Raw genomic sequence first — 24192 nt, 5'->3', positions numbered from 1 at the left:
AACTAATGATAGAGTGATTAAAATTGGGTGTACACGAGAAGCCTGAATTATTGGAGCACAGATACCTTGAAGGATTGTTAGACAAGATCTGCCTTAAATAATAAATGATCAGGTATATACAAACTAAATAGGGATTGTTAAAGTACACGTCAGGAGTTTAATAAATTATTCAGGTTTTTCATAATGAGAGTGTCACACTGATTAACTACAAATGTCGTGCTGGAAAGACTCTGTTAATCAGTGTGTGCGTAAAGTACGTTGTCTACACAGTGTGAATTTTATATTCAGTTCCATTTGCTTTAAATTTTTTTCCCATTACCTTTGGCTGAAAGGCCTGTTTTGCACTTCAGAAGGTGTCTATTTATTAGGCCGCATTGTTGGTTTATATCCCCTGGGAGCATTGACACAAAATCTGCATCCACACAATGTTGTATAAATCCTGACCAAACTTCTTCAAAACAAACCCAAATGTTAGGATAATTGAATGATACAGCGCAGGAGACCATTTAGCCCACTGTGTCTGTGTCAGCTGTTTGGTCAAACTATCTATTTCCACCACTTAGTTCTTTCCAAATAATCCTCTATTATTTTTTTCTCTTCAAGTATTTATCTGTTTCTTTTGGGAAGTTACTACAGTGCAACATCTGAAATCCAGCAGCTAAAAACCCGAGTTGTCTGAAAAATAGCCATAGATTTTAATTGAGAAAAATAAAAAAAAACTTGCCTAGTCAGTGCAGTTAGATACTGCATTGGCATGGTGTGATGTCAGGTGGCTTATATTCCTGCACTTGTGTGACAGTCTATTCCCACATTCCAAGCGAGCCTTGATCCCACCTGACCTGACTTGACTTGAACTGTTCCTGGTCCGAACCACCCAATTCAAAATCCAGTAATATCTGAAATCCTGCACAGCCTTGGTCCTGAGATTGCTTGTTTTGCGACACTATATTTGTATTACATTGGTACTATACTGTATTGCTCACAATATCTTTTCAGGCATTGCATTCCAGATCACAACATCTTGCCATTTTTTTACGAACAATTTTCTCATCTTGCCTCTGAATCTTTTGCTGTCACCTTAAATCTATGTCCTCAGGTTCCCAAAACCTTCTGCAGTGGATTCAGTTTGTCCTGATTTACTCTATTAAAATCTAATCCAATCTCCTCTTAAGCTTCTTTGCTCAGAGGAGAACAAGCCCAGCTTCTCCAAACTCCACAGAACCAAAGTCCGTCATCACTGATACCATTTCAGTAAATCTCTTGGCATATGCCTGTCATGTGATTTCCAGAATTGAACACAATACTCTAGCTGAGGCCTAAGCGGTGTCTTATAAAAGTTTAGCATAACTTCCTTGCTACTTTATGCCTCTCATAATAAAGCTAAGGATTCCATTTGCCTTTTTAATAACTGTCTCAACTTGTCCTCCCATGTGCAAAGATTTGAGCACAAAGATCCCCAGATTGCTGCACCCCGTTTAAAACCATACCATTTAGGTTATATTGCCTCTTCTTGTTTCTTGCATCTTCCTCCCAAGATGTATCACTTCATGCTTAGATGTTACATTCCATTTTACAATGTCTGCCGGTTTTACCAATCTGCCTGTGTTCTCCAGAAGTCTGATGTTATCCTCAATGTTTACTACATTTGAGTTTCATGCCATTTACAGATTTGAAATTATATCCTGTATATCCAAATCCAGGTCTCTAATATTATTAAGAGCGGTGGTCCTATTATCAACTGCTGGGGAAATCCACTGTGCACCTCCCTCCAGTGTGAGAAATAATTGCTCACCACACATTAAAACCACATGTCGGTGCAGGCTTGGTGGGCCAAAGGGCTTGTTTCTGTGTTATATTGTTCTTTGTTCTCTCTGCTTTCTGTCACATAACAAATTTGGCTCCAAGGTGCATTAATCCCATGTGCTTCAATTTTTGTAACTAGTCCATTATGTGATACTTTGGAATCATATTTTGAAAGTCCATATAACATCAATTGCATTACCCTCGTTACAGAGCTTATAGGATGTAGACAGGCTGGAAAATTGGGCAGAGAAATGGCAGATGGAATCTAATCCAGACAAATGCGAGGTGATGCATTTTGATAGGTTGGAGCTATAAAATAAATAACAGAACCATCAGGAGCATAGACGCACAGAGAGATCTGGAGCACAGGTCCACAGATCCTTAAAAGTGACAGCACAGTTGGAAAAGGTGACGAAGAAAGCATATGGCATGCTTGCCTTCATCAGACAGGGCATCGAGTATTAGAGTTGGCAAACAGTTACAGTTGGAAAAAACATTGGTTTGGCCACATGTGGAATACTGTGTCCAATTCTGATCACCACACTACCAGAAGCGCATAGAGGCTTTGGAGAGAGTACAGAAAAAGTTTACCAGGATGTTACCTGGTATGGAGAAGAGATTGAATAAGATTGTTCTCCCTGGACAGACGGTGGCTGAGGGGCGATCAGATAGTTGATAAAATTATGAGGGGTATGAATAGGGTAAACAGTTGGAAGCTTTTTCCCAGGACAGAAATGACAATTACAAGGGGGCACAAGTTCAAGGTAAGGAGGGGGAATGTTCAGTGGAGATGTGCGGGGGGAAGTTTTTTTTACACAGAGGGCGGTGGGGGCCTGGAATACACTGCCATGTGAGGTGTTGAGGCAGATACATTAGCGACATATAAGATTTATCTTGATAGACACATGAACAGGCGGGAAATAGAGGGATATAAGTGACTGGTCTAGACAGGACAATGTAATCGGCTTAGGCGTGGTGAGCCAAAGGGCCTATTCCAATGCTGTACAGTTCTTGTTGTTAATCACGTTAATCAAACATGATTGATGCAAAGAAATTCATACTGACTTTCATTTATCAGCCCATTCTCCAAATGCCGATTTATTTTGCCCCAGATTATTGTCTCTGAAAGTTTTCCCACCATGTTTGGTTCTAGCTAGTTGGTGGATGCTATAGCATTTATATTCAATCTTCTACAGCACTACTGACATTTCATGGTTCAGTAGCAAAGACATTATTGTATTCCATAGTGTATTCAAAATTCATAACCCATTCTGAACTAGATATTTTGGCCCTTTTTCAATCTTCCTGAAAGAAAGATAGTGTTGATTGATTTTACTGCAGTAACTCATTGAGCCTGCTTCATCAACACCTTCCAAATCCATAGCATCTACCACCTAGAAGGACAAGGGCAGCAGATACATGGGAACACCACCATCCACAAGTTCTGTCCAAACTACTCACCATCCTGACTTGGAAATATTTTGCTGTTCCCTCACTGTCATTGGGTTGAAATCCTGAACCTTCCTCCCTAATAGCACTGTGGGTGTACCTACACCTCGTGAACTGCTGCAATTCAAGAATGCTGCTTAACACCTGCTTCTCGAGGGCAATTAGGAATGGGAAATAAATGCCAGTGATAGAATATGTTTGTTAAAAATTGAGAAAGATCTATGACTATAGTGAAGGGCGCTATCAAGATTGGTTTTGCGTTTTAAAACCCTGGACTTGTTACAGAAAGAGAAGACTGAGGGGGCTATCATTGTGAGACCTGAGAAATAAGGAGTTAAGTGTGGGAACGTAACGCATCAACACAACGAAGTTCACAGCTTATGTGTCCATTGACATACTTGTTTGAGTAAGATGGGAATTTATGTTCAGCAGAGTAAAGGGGGCAGCATGTAGGACAGAGTGGAGCTTAGAAACAACAGCAGGGGAAAACCTGTTTCATAAAATGACAACCCTAGTGTGAGGATGATGTGGAAGAGTAGTTAATCTTTTTCCATATGATTGGCTGTTAAACATAGGCCAAATAAGTTCTTGTGGACAGATGGCAGTGGTGACAACGGTCGTAGTTATTTTCATTATCAGTTGGAAGAGCAAGTTTAAAAGCAGATTTAAATGGATGGAAAAGAAAGGTTGCAAGTCTAGTTGTCTTTTTAAATAATTCTTTGAAATTTAACCGGAATGTTTTCTTATAACAGCAGAATACAACAATGCACAGAGCTTTAAATTGCTGTTATTGGGGTTGTTTATGTGCTAGTGGTTTTGGGGGGATGGAGGGAGGCACAGTAAAGAAAAGAGAAACTTTCACTTTATTTCTTGCTGTTTTTCTGTAGCCAGAGGTCCGGCTTGCAGAAGGATATGATGTGTTTATCCCCAAGTCTCAACTGGAGTCCATATTACTAAACTACTCCCGTTCGGGAAGCCTGCTTTTCCGGAAACTCGTCTCTGCTTTCTTTGATGACCGGACGCTGGCTAATTCTCTTCCGAATGGGAAAAGAAAAAGAGGAGCAAATGATAATAGAAAGGGCCTTGATCAAAACATTGTGGGAGCAATAAAAGGTGATTTTAAAATATATATTCTGATCGAAAGGTGCATTGTTTTTTAAATCCAGAAGCCTGGATTCCCTATGATAAGTACTAGAAGAAACACTTTTAATGGTTAGACCATGCTTCAAAATAACATCTTGTGTATGCCTTCGTACCTAGTCCTGAAAATACACAGAGCACTGAGTGGTGCTGTGCTATCATGAAGACCTTGAGTTACCAACTCACTTCTGTTTCTTAAATATTGTGGGCAGTGGTTAACATAAGACTGTCTATGACAGTCCATCTGCATCTGAGATTACATTGTTCATCCTGTTCTCAAAGTTTTAAATGACACATATTCACTATGACATTTTTCCTTATGCAATTACCAAGTTTGGAGAAACTGTGCACTGCATAACTGATTTGAAGATCACTAAGCCTGCTTTGTTTTGAGCCTGTGCTTAATAATAAATGTGTAAACACGGAGTTAACTGGGTTATTAATTAACCATTTGCTTCTCATGTTATATTTGTGCTTGGGATGTGGGTGTCACTGGCTGGGCCAGCATTTATTGCCCATCCCTCATTGTCCTTGAGAAGATGGTATGGAACTCTGCAATCCATATGGCGTATAGATACACCCACTGTGCTTTATTCTGTAGAGGTTTGATACAGCAAAGTGTTTAGTGCATTAGAGAGGGCAGTTAAGAGTCAACCACGTTGCTGTGGGTCTGCAGCCTTGTGTAGGCCAGACCAGGTAGGGATGGCAGAGTTTCCTCCCCTGCAGGATATTGGTGAACGTCAATCCAGATGTTTCATGATCAATGTTAATGGGACTAGAATTTTATTCCAAAATTAATTTAATTAGATTCCCCCAGCTGCCTTCGTGTAATTTGTACTTATGCCCTCAGATCATTAGTCCAGACTTTTGGATCACTAGCACAGTAATATTGCCACTTTGTTACTTTCCCATTAGATAGCACCTCAGTCCTTATTGGAGTGTCATCTTAGATTATGTGTCTAAATCTCTGGAATCCACAACCTTCTGATGCAGAGGCAAGAGTTCTGTCATTGAGCCACAGTTTACCTGGCACACTCAGCTGTGTGAATATTGATATAAGAATACTTCGTATGCAATCTTATTTTATCCCAATTGAGTCTTTTTGTATACTGTGAGATTTGGAAGATGGGGGCTATTTTTCTCAATATGTGGGGATAAAATCCACTAGCTGCTGAATATATCCTTCTTTAATTAGCTGTGCTTCCCATCAATGCTGTGCATGCTCCAAGTATGCAGTGTATCGCTCTCTGACCTCATTTGGAGCATCTGAGTAAGCACCAGGACCAAAGGTGGCGCTGCTGAAATGATCACGGCTGGGTGGCCAAATCCTTTTAAAAGAAGCGTAAAACTGTATTAATTTGTACTCATCCATTGTGGGTTATTTAAATTGTAAAAGAGAAATATATAGAATTAAGGGAAGACACTGCACTCTCTCCACCCTGAATACTAGCACACCGGAATGAAGCATTGCTGCTTGTAACCAGAATCAGAGGTGCCTGTGGAACAAGGTGTGATGGTAAATTGCTGGGTATGAAAACTCTATTCTACTCTACTCCATAAAACCTGGAGGAAGAATATGGTGGTATGCGCATGATCACAATAGCTACTACATTGGCAAGCATTGACGGGATTCCCCGAGAGTGTTTGCCCAGGGAGGAGATGGGGATGAGGAAGGAGAGATAGGGAGGTGCCCCATGTCTATTGACACTCTCTGGAAACCACCAAATTTTGTAATTCGTGCATGTGTGAAACTTCTGGCCTCACCACATCAGTTGTGCATGTGTAGAGATCCCTGCATGGGCGGACTGGGTGCCACTGAATAACATCAGCTAGAAGAAATGAGTATTGATGCTAAGCAGATAGCCTGGCAACACAGAACTATTCATGGGTGAAGGGAAGTGCACTTGCGCAGGTGAGTGCACGTGCAAACCGCGATCTTGCATTGGGAGGCGACAGGGTGATTGTGCTCATGTCAGCCATGGTTCAGTAGTTCAGAAGATTGTGGGTTCAAATCCCACTCCAGAACTTGTATACAAAAACTTGGGCCAACACTTACTGAAGGAGTGCAAGACCTTCAATTACAAAGCATGGCATCAACTTCCAAGTTTATGCCACTGACACCCAGGTCTACCTCTCCAGCCCTTTCCTTCACCCTTGAACAGTCCTGCACTGTCTGTTTTGACATTAGTAATCATTGCTTCCAACATCAATAAGACTGACAACATCACTAAGAGCAGGGAAGCACTGTGAGGAGGTTTGACGTGAGATTTTTGTAATCATGAAGGATTTAGACAGAATCCATGAAACTTAACATTCAATTTTGGTCAATATTGAGGGATGAGTTAACTTCAGCTGTGCATCCATGGATGTTCCCTGAACAGGCATCAGGCAGTTGTTTGTTTACACATTCTAATAATTGACAGGTTTGAATGATAATGCTAATGTGTCTTTTAAGATTAATTTCACATCTGTTTAACCCTGTGAAAAGAAACTGCTAGAGTTGAAGATGGATGAATAAGAACAATTAACATTTATCCAAAGTGAAGAGACAAGATAAGGGAATGTTTTTGTTTGTGAAAGTTGCCTCTTCAGTGTTTGTTTGATGTTCATATTGATGTACTTTTATAAATTGCATAGAAGTAGCAGCACTTCCTATATTCTCACTAACATCAATTTGAGACATTCAGTTAACCAAAATGAAAAAAATTCAGTTTTCACAGAAAAATATTGCACATTAAATCAGATTGACAGACTTCCTGGACCAAAGGATTGGATACAGATTCTTCAAGATCAAATTAAACTAGCAAGAAAACGTTTAAAAAGAGGTTCTGGTAAGTAAAAGTATTCTGTAATCTCACATATATCTCAAGAAATGGGTTTAATAGAAGAACTAAAAGTCTGCTGCATTCAAATGCAGCAATGTTTGTGTTCGCTTTCAAATATTGTGAAGTACCGTACTATATATCAGAGTAGGAGTGATATTACCTGGTCACTACAAAGTCCCCAAGAATTCCACAGAAAAGAAAAGGATTCTGCTAATGTCTCATCTTGGGACACTAAAGGGCAATTTATCATGGCCAACTCACCTAACTTGTACATCTTTGGAGTGTGGGACGAAATCGGAGCACCCAAAGGAAACCCATGCAGACGAAGGGAGATGTGTAAGCTCCACACAGACAGTCGTCCAAGACTGGAATCGAATCCAGGTCCTTGGTGCTGTGACGCAGCAGTACTAACCCACTGTGCCACCAGGCTGCCCAATAAAATGAGGTTCTGGGAGATCTTGGTGGCACAACCTTCAAGATCTCCCAGAACCCCCAGAAAAAATGGATATATCAAATTTCCACCTGAGCTAAGTAGATTTCCAGTAGGCTCCGGCTTTAATATTCAGCTGACTGGATGGCATATTAAGGATGGATTGGGTCTATACTATCAGGAGTTCAGAAGAACAAGACAGAATGCAGTTGAAACATAGAGGATTCAGAGAGGGCTTGACAGGGTGTATGCTGAGAGGTTGCTTTCCCTGGCTGGAGGGACTGGGAACCAGGAATTATAGTCTCTGGACAAGGGGTCAGGTGTTTAGGATTGTATTAAAGAGAAATTTCTTCACTCAGAATATTCTTCTTTAGAATTCTTTACCCTAGTGAGCTGTGGACGCTCATGTTGAGTGCATTCAGGATCAACAGATTTTTAGACTTTAAGGGATATGGGAATAGTGCAGGAAGGTGCAGCTGAGATAGGATGTCAGCCATGATCTTAATGACCTGCGGAGCCAACTTAAGGGCTGCGTGGCCTACTCCTACCTGTACCAATTTTTTCAGTTTTTGTGGGGAGCTAGACTTATAAATTTTTGCTCACTTACTTAGTTAACTGTTCAGCCACATAAATACTGTGACTACAAGAACAGGTCAGAAACTGATAATTTTGTGGTGAATAACTCATCTCTTGTCTCCCTTCCCCCACTCCCCAATAAAAAAGCCTGTCCATCATCTACATTGCAAAAGTCAGGGGTTTGGTGGAATACTCTCCACTTGCCTGAATGAGTGCAGCTCTAACAACGCTCGTAACTCAGCAACATTCAAAGAAGCCAGCTTGATTGGCACTCCATCCACCACCTTAAACATTTAGCCCCTACACTATTGATGTTATATATTGTGTGTTTTATCTGGCTTTGCAAGCTAGTGCATTGTAGGATCGCAGTATCCATGTTTTCTCATTAGTTCAACTGCGACAGTGTTAAAGAACAGTTGCAGTGTTAATCACTTCCTGCATTTACATGTGTACTGATCGATCTTGAAAGATGTCAGGACCAAAATATAACAATGGATGTACAGTGATAGCAATGTGTACTATCTATAAGATGCACTGCAGCAACCCATTGAACCCCCCCTCGACAGCATTTTGCAAATCTTTGACTGCCATCATCTAGAAGGGCAAGGGCAGCAAATGCAGGGGACACCACCACCTGCAAGTTCCTCTCCAAGGCACACACCATCCTGGCTTGGAACTATATCACCGTTCCTTCACTATCGCTGGATGAAAATCCTGGAACTCCCTCCCAGAGAGCACTCTGTGTGTGCGAACATCACACAGACTGCCATGGTACAAGAGGGCAGCTCATCATCCACCTGTTTAAGGGCTATTGGGTTGGGTAGTAAATGCTGGCAATAACCAGTGATCCCCGCATCCCATGAAAAGAACTTTAAAAATTAAATTGCTTCCATAAGTAGTCTTAAGGAATCTGATTACTTGCAATCTCTGAAATAAATTGGTGTTTAACTGATTTTGTACTGATGTGTTTCTAGTCCTGGAACCATTTGAATCCAGTGGAAAGATGGGAAGCAATTTTCTCCTAAATACCGGTAAGGCTTTGCAATGTTTGTTGTATTTCAACATGGTTTGGGAAGACTTGTCATTCTGAGGCAAGATGTTATAAATGTGAAAGCGTTAGATATTGTTTTACAAATAATATTGTGATGAATGGTCATAACAGAATGGTTAATTTGTTTTTGATGGTGTTGGTTAAGAAGGGAATGGTGGCCATCACACCGAGAGTCTGCAGCTCAGAAACTGGTCTTTTGACCCACTTTGCCAGTATTTATGCTCGGAAGAACTTCCTGCTCCCTCCAGCTAATGCCTTGGAAATCTTTAACATCCAAATGAATGAGCAGACCAGGGAGATGAGGCCCTGGTTTAACATCTCACCTGAGGCGCCATCAGATTACACTGAAATATTACCACAGAATTCATGAACAAACCTTGGTGTGAGGTATGCAATCCAATTGCTTGAATGGATAAAGCCCCTCAGACAGAACAAGAATGAGTCTGTGGTTTGGTTGTTTTGGAGTAGGTAAAATGCCAGTTTATAGTTTTTGAGAATACATTGAGAACCCATAGTCAGTCACTGCATGTCATGAAGGAAATTTTAAAGATGCAGCCATTTAAATAATAAATATTTTGTATTCAAAATACACCTAACATGCATTAGAATGCTAACTCCAGGAGATAGCTGGAATGAGAACTTTCATGCAAAATATAGTGTGTGATGTCCCTGTGTTTATGCACACGCCAGTGAGTGAGAACATAGTACAGAACAGAATTAGAGTTCCCCCTTTCCCCACTCTCATTAGATAGATTTAGGTCTCATCTCCATGTCTCTATTAACAAAGACCTGCAAAGTGGCATGTAAGAAGAAATTTGATTTGATATATTATTGCCACATTAATTGGGATACAGTGAAAAGTATTGTTTCTTGCACGCTATACAGACAAAGCATACGACACATAGAGAAGGAAAAGAGAGGGTGCAGAATGTAGTGTTACAGCCATAGCTAGGGTGTAGAGAAAGATCAACTTAATGCGAGGTAGGTCCATTCAAAAGGCCATAAGGAAGAAGTTGTTCTTGAGTCGGTTGGTACGTGACCTCAGACTTTTGTATCTTTTTCCGAACAGAAGAAGGTGGAAGAGAGAAAGTCTGGGTTGCGTGGGATCCTTGATTATGCTTTTCCGAGGCAGTGGGAAGTGCAGACAGTCAGTGGATGGGAGGCTAGTGTGCGTGATGGACTGGACTTCGTTCATAACCCTTTGTAGTTTCTTGCCGTCTTGAACAGAGCAGGAGCCATTCCAAGCTGTGATACAGTCAGAAAGGATGCTTTCTATGGTGCATCTGTAAAAGTTGGTGAGAGTCACAGCTGACATGTTGAATTTCCTTTAGCGCCCTGAGGAAATAGAGGCGCTAGTGGGCTCAAAATTTGAATCTGCTCAGTTGTAATATGTGTCATTGTGTTCTGCAAGGAAAATTGTCTGGAGCTAAATGTTCTAGATGGCTTCTGTATAAAATTTAAAGATTCATAAGATTCATGACTTTCGCTCGCATGTATTTGATATTTTAAGGATATATTCAGTGTTGTTTTAAATGTCCCATTAATCTTTTTTTGATTCATGTCCGTATTAACTGACATGCAGTTGATCAACACTTGTAATGGATAAGGTTTTTGGAGTTTTGTGTTGACTAGCTTTCCCATCTGGATGATCTTTCTTTCCTGTAACTAACAATCCTGAACTCTGTGTTTTACTTTAGGAGGGTGCACTAACACAGCCAGTTCAAGTGACGTATGGGATGCTTCAGAACCAATCTGTACAGTTCAAATCTGATGTTTGGACAGCTGTTTTTCTTATGGAACACAATCCTCATGGTGGTTGGATCAAAGACAGTCCTTTATTCATTCATATTCATTTTCTCTCTCTCGCTGTTGTCTCTCAAGGCACCTGTGCTGTCCTTTATAAATCTTTCATCCATTTAATATTCAAAGTTGACTACAATATTTTTCTTTTAAATTGTGTGTTTTTTGTTTCAAAGAACCATTCTGTGCTGCTGTCGAGAGTACTGTAATGAAGTTGCTACTGGAACATTATGAAATGTGCACAGATTTCCTCATATAATTTACGAGTAAAACCAAAACATTATAAATGGAAGAATTGTACAAAATGCACCAAAGCAACTTTTCTTCTTTACGTATTATCAAAATGAATTTGAAGATGAGAGATTTCACTTTTTAAAAAGAAACTATGGAGTATAATTTTTTTTGTGTGGTGTTGTAAATTGGACACAAGAAAATTGGCAGCCTGTTTTGCAGTCTGCGCGATTTAGCTCTTCCATTGACATGATATGTGTCACCGTAGAGTCAGAGGGGGAAGTTTTCCCATCCTGCCCACCACAGGAATTGTGTGGGGGGAGGGGGACCATCCATTGACCTCAGGCAGGATTTTCTGGTTTTGTGGCAAGTGTGGTCACCCAAAATCCTCAACTCCCTACCTAAGCAGTGTTGGGGAAAGTACCTGTATGCTACCAGCTCCAACAGGACAGGTGCAAAATCCGTCACCACCTTCTCAAACAACTCAGGATGGATAGCAACTACTGACCTTTCCAGCAACGCCCTCATACTGAGAACACATATATTTTTTAACAAGGCAAATTTATACCTCCTTATCTTCAGTAGCAATCGCATGCCCCTTCCAGAATAGTTTTAATTTCTTTTACCCATCATTGTAAAGTACTCAGTAGAGTTAAAGTGAGGAATCTGTGGTAACTGTGAAGTTTAAATAGCAAAACCAGTATTATGCAATTACTACTGACGAAAATTAGTATTTAATCAAGCTCCTCTTAATAATCAGTAGCACTAAAAACAAAAAAGGCTACATTTCTTTGAAGATGCAGTTCAATACCGACCACATCCACATGCTGAGATACTAATCATGATGAAAAAGCAGTTGAAAGTTTGAGCTTTACTCTAATTGATTTTGCAGGCTAATTATTCAGGAAAAATGTGTGTATTAATTGCAATGATTTTATTCAGAAATAATTTATAAGGGTGTTTGTTTAATGGAGGCTCATTTACTCAGTCATTAGATTTTAAAACTGAATTCTTTCGAATCAAATTTTTTTTTAAAACAAACTCATTTTATAAGACCACTGAGGAATGTAAATAATTTGGGTTTTTATTAGAAATTGTGGAACTAGTTAAAAACTGGAGCAAAAACGATTGTAATATATTGTCAGTTGCAGTTTTAATAAATACCTGTAGCAATTTATATTATAAAGATGAATATACTGTAACTGTTAATAGCTACATTTTGCATCACCTTCTTAATGAACTGCTATTGCCTAGAAATTACTGTTTACCATAATGTATTTGTAATATGCTTTGTCAGCTTCTTTAACAGGAATTTTAATTCATTTTAGTGCTACTATTTAAATAACAGGCAGAAGAATGTCGACAAATGCTGATATTGCAACATTGAATTGTAAGCACTATCTGTTCCAGTGGTCTAATAGCAGAAGCACAGTTCCACACAAAATAGTGACACCCAGTAATGTATCTCCATATATGACCATAGTTTTGCAGGGCTTTGATCCAATTGGTTCCACCTTTGGGGATCATAGAATCCCTATAGTGCAAAAAGAGGCCATTCGGCCCATCAAGCTTGCACCGACAACAATCCCACCCAGGCCCTAACCCTGTAGCCCCATGTATTTATCCTAATCCCCCCAAGACTAAGGGACAATTTAGCATGGCCAATCAACCTAACCCGCACACCTTTGGGGTGTGGGATGAAACTGGAGCACCCAGTGGAAACCCATGCAGACACAGGGAGAATGGGCACTGATTTCATTGGAGCGCAGCAAACCAGTTGGATTTGATACTGGTCCATTCTTAGGAAATAACTTTAGATGGCCTTTGGAGTTTTAAAACTTCAATATTTTTAATGGTGTATACTTTTCCTTTCCCTTCCTTTCCACGGAGTACACTTCTCCTACTGCCTGACACACAGTACAGGTGCCTGGGAACACTTGTGTTGTGCGCCTATTGTCAGTTCTGGCTATGAAAGGTCACACACTCCTGGAAGGGAAGACTGATGCCTATTTCTATTCTCTCACCTCATCTGGACCTCAATAGTTTACAGAACAGTGGGAGGCATGTTTGTCCCTTTTGCTAGAACAATCCAAAACTAATCCTATTACTCCCTTACCATGATGCTGTACCTTACCCTGCTGAGAAATGTATTCAGTTTTCCTTAAAAATGGTATCTGCTTTAATTGCTTACTGTTGAAAAGCATCCCATGTTTCAACATCCCTCCATGTGAAGAAGTTTCTCATTTCTCTCCTCCCCTTTTTGGGTTTTTGAATTGATGGCAACTCGTAACTGACTCCTTAACAACTTGCATTCAAACAGGGCTTTTGACAGTGAAACGTCCCAAGGTTCTTCACAGAAGTGTAATCACGTACAATGCAGGCAACAAAGTTTAGGATGAGCCTAAATCTATGCAGGTAAAGATGGGAGGGTGGCCAATTGAGCATTGAAATGGACCAAGTGTGATAGCAAGAAAGCGTGACTGGGATTGTCAGCGGCAGATCAAGAAGAAATAGTGTTTCCCTAATTGCTCTGTTAAAGACATTTTAAATCTCCTCTGCTCCAGTGGAAATTGTGCCGGTATCTCCAATCTTTTTTCTTGACTACAATCTCCCATCCCTTGCATCATCATCTTGAATCAATGTTGAATACTTTCTGTGAGTTTAATGTCCTTTGCGTAACAGAGAGCTCAGAGTTGAAAATCGCACTCTAATCAGTCTAAGCAGTGCTTTGTATAGATTTTTCATTGCTTCATTATCGTGTACTTGACATTTGTTTATAAAACCCACAATGTTGCTAGCCTGTTTTGTGGTTTTCATGACCTGAATTCATGTTTGTACATTATCAATTGCAACCTCCAGCCTTTTGGTTCATCCACACCATTCAGCATCTTTTTGTAAAGTGTACACTCCCATTCCTTATTTTGCACCCAAAATATATTATCCCATTGCATGTTTTGATCATCTTTTTACTCATTGTATTAATCTCAGTCTTGTTTTGCTGATCTTTTCACTGGCTCTTAACTCAATGAAAAGTAAAGAGCTGATTTATCTCTTTCAAACTGATAAAACTTCTTTTTCCTACAAAAACGCCTTCCCAGAGCATTACAAAACTGAGAGAACCTTTTAAATTCAGGCCCTCAGACACTGCAGGAGTAGACTGGATTTGGCCAAAGATAAACCTTGCACCCCCAATAGCTCCAGGAAGATTAATGATTTGTCATACAATAAGACTAAGACCATTCAGATAGTGGGTCCAAATGACTCACTATCTGTGTCCACTACCTGATGTGGTGCTGAATGTGTGGTTCAGATCAGAACACTACTTGGCTAATTCCAACCCATGGTTTGTGTTTTATTACTTATTTTGCAGTGAGATTTGCATGGTTACACAGTCAGAGAGCAGACACAAACATGACACCACAAGCATTTTTCAAAATTCATTTGTGGGACATGGTATCACTGGATGGCCAGCATTTATGCCCACCCATGGTTGCCCTTGAACTGAGTGGCTTGCTAGGCCATTTCAGAGGGTAGTTGAGAGTTAACCACATTGATATGGCTCTGGAGTCACAAGTAGGCCAGACTGGGTAAGGACAGCAGATTTCTTTCCCTAAAGGACATCAGTGAACCAGATGGATTTTTTCTGATAGTCGACAAGGTCATCAGTAGATTCTTAATTCCAGATATTTTTAATTGAATTCAAATTCCACCATCTGCCGTGGCGGGATTCAAATCCGAAGTCCCAGAACATCAGTTGAGTTTCTGGATTAATAGTCTAGCAATAACAACACTAGACCATCACCTCCCCCCTTTCCCCTAATCAGAATGTACAAAAGCAAAGCTTTGCATATGTGGATTTCAAAAACCAAATATAAGTCATCATTTGCTGCAGAAGGGCAATGCTGTAGCATTGTCCTCTCTTGGGCTCATACCCTTTCACATTTAGGTTTTTAAAATGTTTTTGCATTGTAAATTATTGGAAGTGCGAGCTGATAAGATTGCAGTGAGGGAAATGGGGCACCTGCGATCTGAGCAAGACCAGGATTATATAACCTCTGCTGATCAGATTAAACGATTATGAAGTAAAGACAAAGAAGGAAGCGTAAATTAGAGTGGGTGAATTTGATGTTATTTCAGACAGAGAAGAAATAAATGGAGAGTAAGGAAAATTGGATTAAAAGAAAAACCTGAAGGAAAAGTAAAAAAAAGTTTTAAGTTATCCACTATCAACTAAAACCTGAAAGAATGAAACTACACTTGCAATAGGTTTATTACCAACAATAATTAACATATATCTTTTTTAAAGTGAACTTGTGCTTAAAACGAGGACTCGGCTTTCAATGAGAAGGCGTTTGACAAGGTACCTCACAAGAGGTTATTGCAGAAGGTAAGGGGGCATGGAGTTGGGGGTAAGGTGTTAGCGTGGATAGAGGATTGGTTGTCAAATAGGAGGCAGAGAGTGGGGGTTAATGGGTGCTATTCGGATTGGCAGTTGGTGACTAGTGGAGTGCCCCAGGGGTCGGTGCTGGGGCCTCAGCTATTTACCATTTATATAGATGATCTGGAGGAGGGAACCGAGTGTAAGGTGTCGAAATTTGCTGATGACACCAAGATTGGTGGAACGGCAAATTGCGCGGAGGGTGTGGAGAGTCTGCAGAAGGATCTAGATGGGCTGGGCGAATGGGCCAGGAAATGGCAAATGGAATTTAATGTTGGCAAGTGCGAGGTGGTCCACTTTGGTAGGAATAATGGTAGGAAGGACTATTACTTACGGGGCAAAAAACTGCAGCAGGCGACGGTGCAGAGGGACCTCGGGGTCCTTGTGCATGAGTCGCAAAAACCCAGCCTGCAGGTGCAGCAGGTGGTCAGGAAGGCTAATGGGATGCTGGCCTTCATAGCGAGGGGGATTGAATATAAAAGTAGGGAGGTCTTGCTGTGGCTGTATAGGGCATTGGTGAGGCCGCAGCTGGAGTACTGTGTGCAGTTTTGGTCGCCGTACTTACGCAAGGATATTTTGGCCTTGGAGAGAGTGCAGAGGAGGTTTACTAGGCTGATACCGGAGTTGAGGGGGTTGAGCTATGAGGAGAGGCTGAATAAACTGGGCTTCTACTCGTTAGAGTTTAGAAGAATGAGGGGAGATCTCATTGAGACGTATAAGATGATGAATGGGATGGATAGGATAGAGGTGGAGAGACTCTTCCCGCTCAGAAAGGACAGTAGGACTAGGGGGCACAGCCTCAAGATAAAGGGGGGGCGGTTTAGAACGGAGTTGAGGAGGAACTTCTTCACTCAAAGGGTGGTGAATCTCTGGAATTCTCTGCCCGTTGAGGTGGTGGAGGCTGCCTCGCTGAATATGTTTAAGTCACGGGTAGATAGATTTCTGTTCAATAAGGGAATTAAGGGTCACGGAGAGCAGGCGGGTAAGTGGAACTGATCCACTTCAGATCAGCCATGATCTTATTGAATGGTGGGGCAGGCTCGAAGGGCTAGATGGCCTACTGCTGCTCCTATTTCTTATGTTCTTATGTAGTGTATACTCTTATTCACAGGAATGGTGTGAGGAATCACAAGCAGGCTGCAGTGAGAGCAGTAACCAGCCCAATCATAGTATAACACTTTAAAGACTTTATTACAATAAAGAAAAGGCACATATACACAAACAGGATTATCATCTAAGACTGTTACATAGGAACTACTAAACACATCCATACAGTTCTTGTAGAAATTACCCTTTTTGGTCCAAATTACATTTACGAGATCTGAACTCTTTCAAGATTTCCTCCTTCCCAAACCATCTGTAAGTAGAGGCCAGCTTATAGTTACCACACTGGGTACAGTTGAGGAGTTCTTCTGGGAAATGTCTCTTCTTCGTTCAGTGAGGATATGGTTTTAACTGCCTCCGTGAAGGTTTCTGCACTCTTGTTTCTGGTCTGCTTGCTAGAACTTGGCTTACAGGCTCCTGGGTGGAATCTGTCTCCCTGCTTCCACAAAACTATAGTATTGTTCCCTTTGGTTCTCTGTGTATTTGCTGGCTATCCCCTTAGCTTCTGTAGTTCAAAAAGATTAATGTATGTATGTCTCCTTCAATGGTTCAATCGTCTAACTAAGGTGTTCCTACAAGCAAGACAATGTATTCTTCTGGTCTGTCTTAAGAAACTTCAGAATCTTGCCACTAGGAGACACATATGTCCTGTGAAATACCTTTTGAAATGCTGGCAGCTTTTAACCTGCCTGCATGTTCATAACAACATTCAGGGATCAGTGTCCCCACATTCCACTTCCCATCCGCCCCCATGCTCGTGGCCATGGGATGATTGTCAACATCAACAGGGCTGTATCCCCATTTTAAAATCATTACTGTGGTGATTTAAGTTAAAATTTACCTCAAAAGCATGGTTGGAATGCTTTTTGAGTTGTAATCAGATACACTAGTATGCCCAGATCTTTGTTTCAATCCTTAACAACAGCTTAACGATGGTACTTGCTCATTAATCCAACTTTTTCCTTTGTCAACTTTTTTGCTGCTGGTCCATTGTGAACATGTTTTTCTACTTTAATCTACATAAGATGCACTGTAGAGATTCTATGATTCTTCTATTGTACAATATGGCACTGTCCACAGTGCAGCAATCCCTCAGTACTCAATCAATCTAAACACAGTGAGATATTTGATGTTGGAAAGATTAGATTTTGAGAGCTTGTTACTGGCAGACAATAGTCATCTCAGACGGAAATTTAATTTCATTTAAAATTATGTTTTTGAATTCCAAATCTGTTTTCCCTTAAGTATTTGATCAACAGGCTTGGGAGGAAATTGCAGGTACCCTAGGAGAGATATTTGAATCATTGTTAGTCACAGATGAGGTGCCTAAAGATTGGAAGATGGCAAATGTTGTCCCTTTATTTAAAAAGGGCTGCAGGGAAAAACCTAGGAACTATAGGCTGGTGAGCCTCACATCTGTGGTGGGTAAGTTGTTAGAAGGTATTTTGAGAGAAAGGATCTACAGGCACTCAGAGACGCAAAGATTGACTAGGGACAGTCAGCATGGCTTTGTGAGTGAAAATCATGTCTTACAAATTTAACTGAGTATTTTGGAGGGGTAACGAAGGAGGTAGATGAGGGCAGTGCAATTGATGTCTATATGGACTTTAGCAAGGCCATTGAGTTGTTGCATAAGGTTAAATCTCACGGGATCCAGGGTGAGGTAGCTAAGTGGATACAAAATTGGCTTGATGACAGAGGATGGTTGTAGAGGATTATTTTTAAACTGGAGAACTGTGAATAGCGGTGTACCTAAGGGATCAGTGCCGGATCCACTGTTATTTGTCATTAATATTAATGATCTGGATGAGAATATAGGAGGCATGGTTGGTAAATTTGCAGATGACACCAAGATTGGTGGCATAGTGGACAGTGAAGAAGGTTATCTCAGATTGCAGTGGGACCTTGATCAATTGGGCCAGTGGGCTAATGAATGGCAGATGGAGTTTAATGTAGATAAACGTAAAGGTGAGATGATACATTTTGGTAGATTGAACCAGGGCAGGACTTATTCAGTTAATGGTAGGGTGTTGGAGAGAGTTACAGAACAAAGAGATCTAGAGGTACAAGTTCATAGCTCCTTGAAAGTGGAGTCACAGGTGGACAGAGTGGTGAAGAAGGCAGTCAGCATGCTTGGTTTCATTGATCAGAATATTGACTTGGGACATCTTGTTGAAGTTGTACAAGACATTGGTAAGGCCATGTTTGAAATACTGTGTGCAATTCTGGTCACTATTATAGAAAGGATATTATTAAACTGGAAAGAGTGCGGAAGAGATTTACTAGGTTGCTACTGGGACTTAATGGTTTGAGTTATAAGGAGAGGCTGGATACACTGGGACTTTTTTCTCTGGAGTGTAGGAGGCCAAGGGGTGATCTTATAGAGGTCTGTAAAATAATAAGGAGCACAGATCAGCTAGTCAATATCTTTTCTCAAAAGTAGGGGAATTTAAAACTAGAGAGCATAGGTTTAAGGTGAGAGGGAATAGATACAAATATGTCCAGAGGGGCAATTTTTTCACACAGAGGGTGGTGAGTGCCTGGAGCAAGTTGCTAGAGGCAGTAGTAGAGTTGGGTCACAATTTTGTCTTTTAAAAAGCAGTTAGATTCTCATATAGATACAATGGGTATAGAGGGATATGGGCCAAATGTGGGCAATTGGGACTAGCTTTCAGGTTTAAAAAAAGGACAGCATGGACAAGTTGGGCCGAAGGGCCTGTTTCCATGCTCTAATCCTCTATGACTCTATAACATTAAATTTAAGTTTTTTGTCAGGGTTTCAAAAAAAATCAGTTTCTGTCACAGTTATCCCAAAGAATTGAAATTGTTCTTCCTATGCAACGTCCTTCATCTTGTTTCAATTATTATCGAGAAAGCCGGTGATTTGCCATGAGATGCATAACAACAAATCGCAACAAATCATCTCAAAAAGAAGTGCAATTTGGTCTTCAATTCCAGTCCAAATCTATGTTCTGCTTTGGTGTCCCTTTAACCAACAGCACATTTTGCTTTTCTGATCCCTTGCGATGCCAACGGAAACTCTGTGGAACTGGTTTAACAAATGGGAGCCAATCTCTGTACAACTAGAACTACTTCTGACATACAGTCTCTGTTGTAATATCATGAAACAAGAACAAGGAATTACATTTTATTCACTCCGTAAGACTGAAGAAAAATGGTATAGGTTTTTTAATCATAAAGGGAAAGGGAATTAGCAAAGTGGATGTGGAATAGAAGGGATAGATTTTGTCTATGATCATCTAAAACATGAAACTGAATCACATCCATTTTATGTCTCTGTTTTTTATGCCCTTCAATCTGTTATTTTTTCAAATGGAATGACCCTGACAAAATCTAGAGTGCTGTTCTCAAGTTAATACCTTCTGGTAACTCCTGCCTGACTAGGCTGCACATTTGTAGGTTTTCAACTTTCCTCTGGATACAAGTCAACCAGGTCATAAGACATTGGAGCAGAATTAGGCCCCTTGGCCCATTGAGCCTGCTCTGCCATTCAATCATGGCTGACATTTTTCTCATCCCCATTTTCCTGCCTTTTCCCCATAACCGCTGATCCCCTTATTAATCAAGAACCTATCTATCTCTGTCTTAAAGACACTCAATGACCTGACCTCCACAGCCTTCTGCAGCAAAGAGTTCCACAGATTCACCACTCTCTGGCTGAAGGAATTCCTCCTCATCTCTGCTTTAAAGGATCATCCCTTTAGCCTGAAGTCGTGCTCTCCAGTTCTAGTTTCTCCAACTAGTGGAAACATCTTTTCCATGTCCACTCTATCCTGCAAGGTTCAATAAGTACAAACCCAGAGTCCTCAACCATGATGAGGGGCTGCAGATGCAAGCCGTGTCAAGCACGGCTCCTAAACCTGTGCTGAGACCATGCAGCAAAAAGGAAAGATAATCTTGCATCTTGGAGTCTGGAATAGGAGGACAATGAATCCTGGCATGAACATGAGCCACGCTCCTCAGCAAGTGTACGTGAGACAGCCCTGTAATTGATTAGGACATGAAATATCAAACTTAAATATAACTTGAGTTACAACTTCACATATCAGCTTTCTCTGTGTTCTTCCCAAACACCACAGCCAAAGTGGGAGATTCAGATGGGCGTAAATCTATCCTAACAGCCCACTATTAATACAGTAACACCCTGTAAACCGACAGAATCACAGGCCTTACAAATATTAATCCTGGGTCTCGTTTAAATCACAGAAACATTACGGAGCAGAAGGAGACAATTCGGTCCATCGTGTCTGCACCGGTTCTTCAAGCAAGAATTGTGACCTGGTGCCATTCCCAATCTTTCCCCTGCACATTGCTTCTATTGAAGTAATCACCTAATGCCAGCTTGAATGCCTTGATTGAAGCTGCCTCCACCACAGTTCCAGGCAGTGTATTCCAGATCTGAAACACTGGTTGTGTGAAAAAAACTTTTCTCACATCTCATTTGCTTCTGTTGCAAATCACTTTCACTATCCTTTTACAAGTGATAAAAGTTTCTCCCTATCTACTGCCCAAAATTCTCATGAGTTTGAACGCATCTATTAAATTTCCTTCTTTCTTTCTTCCCTCCAAGGAGAACAGTCCCAACCATTCCAATGTATCCTCATAACTAAAGTTTCTATCCCTGAAACCATTCATGTAAACCTCTTCATTCTCTCCAATGAGTTCACATCCTTCCAATAGTGTGGCACCCAGAACTGTACAATAATCCAACTGAAGTCTTGTGTATGTTCTCCATAATCTACTTGCTCTTGTACTCTATGTCCCTACTAATAAAGCTGAGAATACGAGATGCTTCATTAACAGACCTCCATCCATTCTGCCATCTTCAGTAATCTCGGTACATATACACCCAGCTCTCTCCGCTCCTGAATTTTCCCCCTTTATTTTATATTCCCTCCATGATCTTCCTATCTAAATGCATCACCTCTCACTTCTCTGCATTGAACTTCATCTGCCATCTAACTGTCCACTCCATCAAATTGTCTTTATCCTTTTGAAGTTCTACTCTGTCCTCATTACAGATTATAATACTTCCAAGTCTTGTGTCATCCATAAATTTTGAAATTGTCTACATCATTAATATATATCAAGAAAAGTAAAGGTCCCAATATTGACTCTATAAACCTTCCTCCAGTCTGAAAAATATCCATTGACTGTTATTCTCTGGTTTCTATTATTCAGCCAATTTTGTTTCCGTGTTGTTGCTGTCCCTTTTATTCCAAGGGTGACAACTTTTCTGTTGTGTGGCACTGTATCAAATGTCTTCTGAAAGTCCATGTACACCACATCAGCCGCATTATTCTCATCAACACTTTCTGTTACTTCCTCAAAAACCTCCAGCAAATTATTTAATTTGATTTTCCTGTTAGAAATCCATGCTGGCTCTTCCTAATCAACCTACATTTTCTGTGTGACAACTAATTCTATCTTGAACAATTGTTTCCAGAAACTTCCTCACCACTGATTTTAACTAACCTGTAATTGCTGGGCTTATCCTTGCAACCTTTTTTGAATAAGGTCATAACATTTGTCAAATGCGGACAATTGGGATTAGCTTAGGGGTTTAAAAAAAAGGTGGCATGGACAAGTTGGACCGAAAGGCCTGTTTCCATGCTGTAAACCTCCATGAGTCTATTTGCAATTCCCAAGTCCTCTGGCACCTCCCCTGAGTCTAGAGAAGGCTGGAAGTTTATGATCAGTGCCTCTGCAATTTCCATTCTCACCTCCTAGATGCCTTGTCAGCTTTCAGCACTGACAGTCTGTTCAACACCTCCTTCTTGACATTTTGAACCATTCTATGGATAGGGTTTTGCTGCTGTCGCCATGCCCTGATTTGCATCTATCCCCTTGGTAAAGATGGATGCAAAGTATTCACTTAATATGCCAGTGATGCCATTCCATCAGGCCTGCTCCTCCTTTTACACTTTTTACTATCTATATGACCAAGAGACTCTATGTTTGCTGCCAGTCTTTACTCACAATCCCTCTTTGTCTCTCTAATGTGCTTTTCACCTCCCCTCTGAACCTTCAGTATCCTTCTTGGTTCCCAACTGTATTTTCTACCCGACACCTGTCATTAGCACACTTTTTCTTCTTTATCTTAATTTCCAATTCCTTTTTTAAACAGGAGTCTCTGGATTTGTTTGCTGTGTCTTTCACTTTTAAGGGAATGTACTGTGACTGTGTCCAAGTTGTTTTTGATTTGAAGGTAGCCCCTTGTTCAGCTACAGATTTTCTCGCCAAGCTAGCACGAGGGGGCATGGCTTTAAATTAAGGGGGGGTAGTTATAGGACGGATGTCAGGGGTAGGTTCTTTACCCAGAGGGTGGTGAGGGATTGGAATGCCCTGCCTGCTGCGGTTGTAAATGCGCCTAGTTTGGGGGCGTTTAAGAGATCCGTGGATAGGTTTATGGACGAAAAGGGATTGGTTTAGGTTAGAGGGTCATTGTTTTTTTAACTGGTCGGTGCAACATCGTGGGCCGAAGGGCCTGTTCTGCGCTGTAATGTTCTATGTTCTAACACTTCGTTCCAGTTTAACCAGCCCAGTACCAATCCAGTCTTGCCGTCTCAAGAGTAAACAGTGGTAAGCTATTTCCTATGTTAGAAACGCACAGCACGAGGGGCCATGGGCTTAGGGTGAGGGGGGAGAGGTATAACACGGATATTAGAGGGAGGTTTTTCACACAGAGGGTAGTGGGGATATGGAATGCTCTGCCAAGCACGGTGGTGGAGGCAGGCATGCTGGAGTTGTTTAAGAGTTACTTAGACAGGCACATGAGTGGGTTGGAGATGGGAGGATATAGGATATTAGAACATAAGAACATAAGAAATAGGAGCAGGAGTAGGCCAACCAGCCCTTCGAGCCTGCCCCGCCATTCAATAAGATCATGGCTGATCTGTCGTGGCTCAGTTCCACATTCCCGCCCTCTCCCCACAACCCTTAATCCCCTCTCTTATCAAAAACCCATCAACCCGCGTCTTAAAAATATTTAGCGAGGTAGCCTCCACCACTTCAACGGGCAGGGAATTCCAGAGATTCACCACCCTTTGAGTGAAGAAGTTCCTCCTCAACTCCGTTCTAAACTGCCCCCCCTTTATCTTGAGGCTGTGCCCCCTAGTCCTACTATCCTTTCTGAGCGGGAAGAGTCTCTCCACCTCTATCCTATCCATCCCATTCATCATCTTATATGTCTCAATGAGATCTCCCCTCATTCTTCTAAACCCTAACGAGTACAAGCCTAGTTTATTCAGCCTCTCCTCATAGCTCAACCCCCTCAACTCCGGCATCAGCCTAGTAAATCTCCTCTGCACTCTCTCCAAGGCCA

General features: G+C 41.1%; 1 protein-coding gene across 2 annotated transcripts in view; it reads left to right on the top strand.

The window, feature by feature from the left end:
* The window catches only part of bend7 (BEN domain containing 7), a 43419-nt gene extending 29317 nt beyond the window's left edge, over positions 1-14102 (top strand). For both annotated transcript variants that reach the window (XM_080207752.1, XM_080207753.1), the window contains 4 exons: positions 4140-4365; positions 7104-7223; positions 9198-9254; positions 10972-14102. In XM_080207752.1, the coding sequence (XP_080063878.1) occupies positions 4140-4365; positions 7104-7223; positions 9198-9254; positions 10972-11045 (477 nt within the window). In that variant the 3' untranslated portion in view covers positions 11046-14102. The remainder of the gene's footprint in view (positions 1-4139; positions 4366-7103; positions 7224-9197; positions 9255-10971) is intronic.
* Positions 14103-24192: the final 10090 nt, after the last annotated feature.

The sequence above is a fragment of the Carcharhinus amblyrhynchos genome, chromosome 19, assembly GCF_965287045.1.
Source record: "Carcharhinus amblyrhynchos chromosome 19, sCarAmb.v2.hapA, whole genome shotgun sequence".
Taxonomy (NCBI): Eukaryota; Metazoa; Chordata; class Chondrichthyes; order Carcharhiniformes; family Carcharhinidae; genus Carcharhinus; species Carcharhinus amblyrhynchos.
Note: the sequence above shows the minus strand (reverse complement) of the source record. Positions and strands in the feature narration are given on the sequence as shown.